The sequence below is a fragment of the Frankliniella occidentalis genome, unplaced genomic scaffold (assembly GCF_000697945.3).
Source record: "Frankliniella occidentalis isolate FOCC.00 unplaced genomic scaffold, Focc_3.1 Scaffold76, whole genome shotgun sequence".
NCBI lineage: Eukaryota > Metazoa > Arthropoda > Insecta > Thysanoptera > Thripidae > Frankliniella > Frankliniella occidentalis.
Window position 1 is genome coordinate 618,434 of NW_026267206.1, and position 5,364 is coordinate 623,797.

General features: G+C 47.9%; 2 protein-coding genes across 2 annotated transcripts in view; one reads left to right on the plus strand and one right to left on the minus strand.

Moving 5' to 3' along the window:
- LOC113209667 (calpain-A) overlaps nt 1-2,758 on the plus strand; it is a 17,789-nt gene extending 15,031 nt beyond the window's left edge. The window contains exons 2-11 of the mRNA XM_052268758.1: nt 148-234; nt 306-431; nt 527-655; nt 733-905; nt 979-1,240; nt 1,316-1,405; nt 1,567-1,662; nt 1,739-1,850; nt 2,086-2,210; nt 2,285-2,758. Coding sequence (XP_052124718.1) covers nt 148-234; nt 306-431; nt 527-655; nt 733-905; nt 979-1,240; nt 1,316-1,405; nt 1,567-1,662; nt 1,739-1,850; nt 2,086-2,210; nt 2,285-2,560 — 1,476 coding nt within the window. The 3' untranslated portion in view covers nt 2,561-2,758. The remainder of the gene's footprint in view (nt 1-147; nt 235-305; nt 432-526; nt 656-732; nt 906-978; nt 1,241-1,315; nt 1,406-1,566; nt 1,663-1,738; nt 1,851-2,085; nt 2,211-2,284) is intronic.
- A 113-nt stretch (nt 2,759-2,871) lies between these two features.
- Nucleotides 2,872-4,333, minus strand: LOC113209644 (INO80 complex subunit B). The gene is made up of 6 exons (XM_026427286.2): nt 4,159-4,333; nt 3,947-4,082; nt 3,750-3,864; nt 3,448-3,669; nt 3,166-3,335; nt 2,872-3,066 (listed from the first exon to the last, which is right to left on the minus strand). The coding sequence occupies exons 1-6, from the start codon at nt 4,202-4,204 to the stop codon at nt 2,928-2,930; spliced, it is 828 nt and encodes a 275-aa protein (XP_026283071.1). The 5' UTR covers nt 4,205-4,333; the 3' UTR covers nt 2,872-2,927.
- Between the last annotated feature and the right edge of the window lie 1,031 nt (nt 4,334-5,364).

The following is a 5,364-nucleotide window of genomic DNA, read 5'->3' on the forward strand; positions in this document are numbered from 1 at the left end:
GGGCGGGGCGGGGCGGGGCGGGGCGCAGGGTACGCCGAGATCACAGAACTCGGGCGCGAGGCGAGCGACGGGCACCGCCACAAAATATGAGACTGGAAAATTATACGAGAGCAGTAGTTTTCACACAGGATGATGGTGGTGTTGCAGGTCGACCAGGTGGACACGGTGGTGTTGGAACCGCCGGGCGGCGTGGAGCCCGAGGCCCCCTTCGTGGACGGGCAGCTGGGCCTGGGGGTGAGTCCTTGCTCGGGCCCCTGCACGCCAGGTGTCTGCCGGTCTGCATCCTCTCCGACTTTTGTCTCCAGGACCTCTCGCCGACGGCGGTGACGCGGCTACCCCGGGGGTCCTTCTTCCAGGACGAGGACTTCCCCGCCTCCAGCGAGTCGCTCGGGTTCGCCGAGCCCCCCGAACTGCGCTGGCGCAGACCAGGGGTGAGCTGTTTCCCTAAAGTCGAAATTGTTGAGTCTCGGTGCGCGGGTCTGTGCCAGAGAAACATTCTCGACACGTCCTTTGCTTCCTCCCATAGGAGCTGGGGGTGACGGGGCCGCTCTGGACGGGGGACACCAGCGGCCGCGTGCGCGCCGGGGACTTCCACGACCGTTGGCTGGCCGAGGCCTTCGCCATCGTGGCGCAGAGGCCGCGCCTGCTGGACAAGGTGCGTGCCCGCCCTCCTGGTCCCGGGGCCCGCCCGCCCCGCACCCCCTGACCCCCGTGTCCTTGTCCGTCGCGCAGGTGTTCGGCGAGCCCTCTCCGCCGGACCTCCGTGGCGTCGCCAGGGTGAGGCTGTGGCGCTTCGGCCGCTGGGAGACGGTGGTGGTGGACGACCGGCTGCCCACCCCGCACTGCATCGGCACCGACGGCGACGCCGAGGTGTGGCCGGCCGTCCTCGAGAAGGCCTTCGCCAAGTACGTACCGCACCTCCCCGGCAACGCGTCGACGTCACCCGGCCCCCAGTGAGGTGAGCATGACGGTCCCCAGGGTCCACGGCGGGTACGCCTTCCTCGCCGGCGGGGACGTGCTGCACGCGCTCGAGGACCTCACGGGCGGGGTGGCCCAACGCCTGCGGGTCCACTTCGAGCGGCCCCGGAGGGTCACGGAGGACGGCGAGGCGGAGGGCGCGGAGCCGGAGCCGAGGCCCCAGGAGAGGGAGTCGCTGTACACCCTGGTGTTCCGGCCGCTGGTGCAGGCCCTGAGGATAGGGGCGCTCGTGTCGTGCTCGCCGAAGAGGGGCCAGCAGCAGGCAAGTTGACTTGTTTGCATTGAATCTGTCCAGTCACGGCCGGCACGGGGGTGTTAACGAAAACTCTACGTTCAGGGCGAAAGTCTGGATATATCCGTCAGCACCTTGACCGACACAAAGCTGACCATAAGAGGACCGCAAGTGTGTGTCCATGATGATTCAGGAAGCAGGTATGGTTTGTCTAAGTTTGCAGTAACTTGATTCTCAGAGTAAGATTAGCAATTATGTATTTAACATGAAATCAGTCATTTTGTTTCTAAAATAAAACAAATTACAACAATACACCGCATGAAAGGGGCATGTTGAACTATTTCTATCTATTTTCCAGTTCAGCACCCCGTTGGTTGGATCTTGAGGACTTTGTAAAGACTTACACCAATATCATAGTGACTACACTCAGTACAGGATCAGATAAGTTACAGGTACTGCAATAGCAGATGGTATATGGTCACTGAAAACATTGCAAAGGATGAGGTTGATTTAAAATGTATTTCTCAGGTACAAGAAGTCTTTGGGTTCTGGGAGGCAGGCATCAATGCAGGAGGAAGCAGAAACAACTTAGAAAAATTCGCAATCAATCCTCAATATTCACTCACAATAAATCAGCCAGGTACACACCAAGGTGCAATTAGATGTGCAACTATTTTTGCCCAAAAGGGGGAAAATGCAGGGAGCATGTAATAGCATTTTTCAATGCTAAACATAAACATAAAGTTCTTGGTTTAAATATAACATAAAATTTGCATTTGTTTGTAGTATGTACTTTCATATCCTTCTCTGCGTCTCATTTTTCCCTCGCCCTCACCCTAATTGAAGTAAAGTTCAAAATATTCATCATTTTACAGAAAAAAATGAAGACAATAGGGACTTTGGACGCTGCTCTTTGCTCTTGGCTCTCATGCAAGAGCACCGTAAAAGTAATAAGGACAACAAGCCCCCTGTCTTACCTATAGCTTGTTTTATATACAAAGTACGTACCAGTATGTCGTTGCGAACAACTCATAATCAGTTCTTCTGACTTGCTAATAAAATTGACATTAACAGGCTGATGTTCCTGAGGAACGGCTAAGCGCAGAGTATTTTCTCTGCGTACCTGAAGAGGTTGCTACTGGGCCTTTCAGAAACAAGAGGGAGGTTGCCCACCAGGCTGAGCTAGAACCAGGCAACTACATTGTTATCCCCGCAGCATGGTCGGCACTGCATCAGGGAGGATTTCTCCTCAGAATAATCACACTAAGGAAAATAAAATTAACCGCTCTTACACCATACCAGCCAATGTGTGCAATGCTCCCAACATGGGTGCCGGCAACAGAAATTTAAGCAACAGTAACGTACCAGCATATCTTTTTTTGATTGAATAAGTGGAGAATCAAAGCAAAGACAAAGACAGGGTATATAAATTTTACATCTATATTATGTCCACCATAACTGCCAAATTAGCTTTAGGTGTTCTATTTTGTAGAACTTTTTATTAGATAGAAATCAATAAATTGGGAAATAAAAAATATGTGCAGACCAGCTTATTCATTCTTCACTTGTCTTTACCTTGTCAATTACTCCCACATTACTGTATGTAGTGCCGTGAAGGGCAAGATCTTCAATACAGATTTAGAAATATCATCACACCACAATGAAATCAAACTATTGCTATTAATTAAACATATAATCTACATTTTACTTAGGTTGTTCAACCAAACTCTGTGCCTGATAAGTTTTTTTTATAACATTCTAAACTACACAGTGGAGTTCCTGTACGTGAACAGGAGTACTTCTTAGGCTGGCAGCAGTTCCCAACGCCACAAGTTTGAACCTCGGGTTTCACTGTCCTGCAGGAGTAAATAATAAAAATAGTTCAAAAACTATCAAATTTAAGGAAAAAAGGTTACATGATGTAAAACAAGCACATAAACTTTGAGAAATTTTACCTAAGCACTGGCTGAAGAGGAAACTCGAATCCAGGAGGAATGTTGAGGGTTGAAATTTTAGCAGTAATGTGGTAAGAAATTCTAGGAGTTTGTTTCTTACTTTTTCCTTTTTTCTCACCTTTACTAGCTTTGCTCTCCTGCTTTTTCAACAATCGTTCCATAGTTTTTTTCTAGAAGCCAAAATGATATAAGTAACAGAGTTTTTGATGTAAAATATGAAAAATTTATGGAATATTTCAGAAGACTTGAACAAAAGTGGAAAAAAACTCCTGAAATGCGTACCTTGTCTTTCTCTCTTTTTTCATCAGCTTGCTGCTTCCTTCGCTGAGACTTTAAAGCAGCTTTTTGAGCCATTTCCTCGGTTATTACCTTCTCCTTATAGCCAGATGGAAGGGCTAAAAGGGTTTCCTCAACAGGAAAAGTTTCTGTTTTTAACATAGCTCTTTGTCTTGCAGTCATCAGTTTAGGGTCTTTTGGTTTCATTTTCATTAGTTCATCATCAACCTGAAACAAAATTTAATACATAAGTCCATAGTTGCAGCTCATGAATATCTAAATTCAGATAAAAGCCTGGTGCACCGTACCTCTTCAAGTTTACCAGATTCAATTGCGTCAAGCCACCTTTCCTCCTCACTAGAAGTTCCACTATCTCTTCGATTCTTTTTTGACTTTTTAGTTGATACATTAACCTTTTCTGGCCTAAAAAAAGCAATTTTAAAATGACAAAATGCAACAATAGCAAACAGCAATCTAAATGATGTTGATGAAGTCGATGAATTACCCTTTGATTGGAGGTGGTACAATGACAAGTGTAGTTTCATGCGTAGGTGGATCTTCGTCGTCTTCATGTTTAATCTTTTTATGTTTCTTATGTTTATGTTTCTTGTGTTTTTTTCTATGAAATAGTTCTGGAGAACCTTAAGAAATTAAAGCACAGTTAAATAACACATATTTAGCAAATTACATCACTGTTTACTTAAGTCAGATCCTTACCAACATCGATTTCTTCTTCAACTCTCTCCTCCTTACGTTTACCCATTCCGAAAGACGTTAACTCATCAGAATATCAAAAAGAATCGCAAACCCTAGAAAGTTTGTGTACAAATACAAGTCGTCTTCTTAGGTTATGTTTGCGTTGAAGGCTTGAGCAAAAAGTCACAGCAGGCGCCATCTGTGTTCCAACGAAGGAAACACTGCAGAGTCTCTGCGGCATAGAGTAGCGCCACCGCGGAGCTAGAGCTAGAAGATAGAGCCGAGGAAAGATTTCCACTAGACCTCGGTGTTCCACAGGCCACAGGCATACAGTTCTAGCATGGAATGCGGAATGAAAATTGAATAAGGCGGAATCGCGCGGAAAAGCTGTAGCGCGCTGCAGGACTTGCTTCACAGAAGGTTTTGATGCCGTTGGGTTACAGATCTTGCTCCGCAAACCGAGAATCGTCAGTTTTCTTCATGGTTTCTCGTTGGTACGAAGGTTAGTGAGGAAAAATTTATTCCAAAATTCCATTACAAACTTAGAGATTTTAAAACCCCCCTAGACGAGGAAAGTCGTGCGGAAAAATTTAAAAATCATGTGGATTCCCGCGGAATGAGCCGGCTGCGGATTGGTGCGGATCGCGTCTTGCGATTCGCGAGCCCTCTGGCGGCGGCAGTTGAGTCAACACTCAGTTCGTTCAGATGGTTCCAGCTCCAGCAGCTCCAGCTCTCCAGCTCCAGTTTAGAGAGAGTGGTCAGCTCGGCGGAGCCCGCAGTGAACTCCAAGCCTCTCTGCAAAAGGTGGGCCTCCTGCGAACGCGCCTCCTCTGACCTCGACGGCGGCCTACCTACCCCTGGGCGAGCCGGCTTGTGGACGCGAACGAGCCGCACGAGAACGTAGAGGTTAGGACACCCCGCCCGACCAACAGGTGAGCTAAGGACCGCCTGCAGCTTCTTTTCTACTAAAGTTGGTTCACTAAATGTAGACACCAGTCCCTATTGTGAGTACTTCAATGGATCCCTATTGTACTCACAATAGGGACTGGCCTGCCGTGGTGTCTACATTTAGTGAACCAACTATACTCGCGGGCTGCGGAGGGCTGGAGAGGGCCATGTCTCTTTAAGAGTTTGCTTTAAATGTTGGTCAGGAACCAAAGTGTCAGATAGCACGACCCAGAAGGGGAATACCGGTGGAAAAGGAGTAGTCGTCGTAACGTCAGCGCC

Excerpts from the sequence above, each read along its gene's own strand:
- LOC113209644 (XM_026427286.2), bottom strand. The coding sequence starts at position 4,204 with ATGGGTAAACGTAAGGAGGAGAGAGTTGAAGAAGAAATCGATGTTG. Across the intron at positions 4,083-4,158 it reads TGAAGAAGAAATCGATGTTG|GTTCTCCAGAACTATTTCAT; the intron begins GTAAGGATCTGA and ends TAATTTCTTAAG. Across the intron at positions 3,336-3,447 it reads AAAAAAGAGAGAAAGACAAG|AAAAAAACTATGGAACGATT; the intron begins GTACGCATTTCA and ends TTTGGCTTCTAG.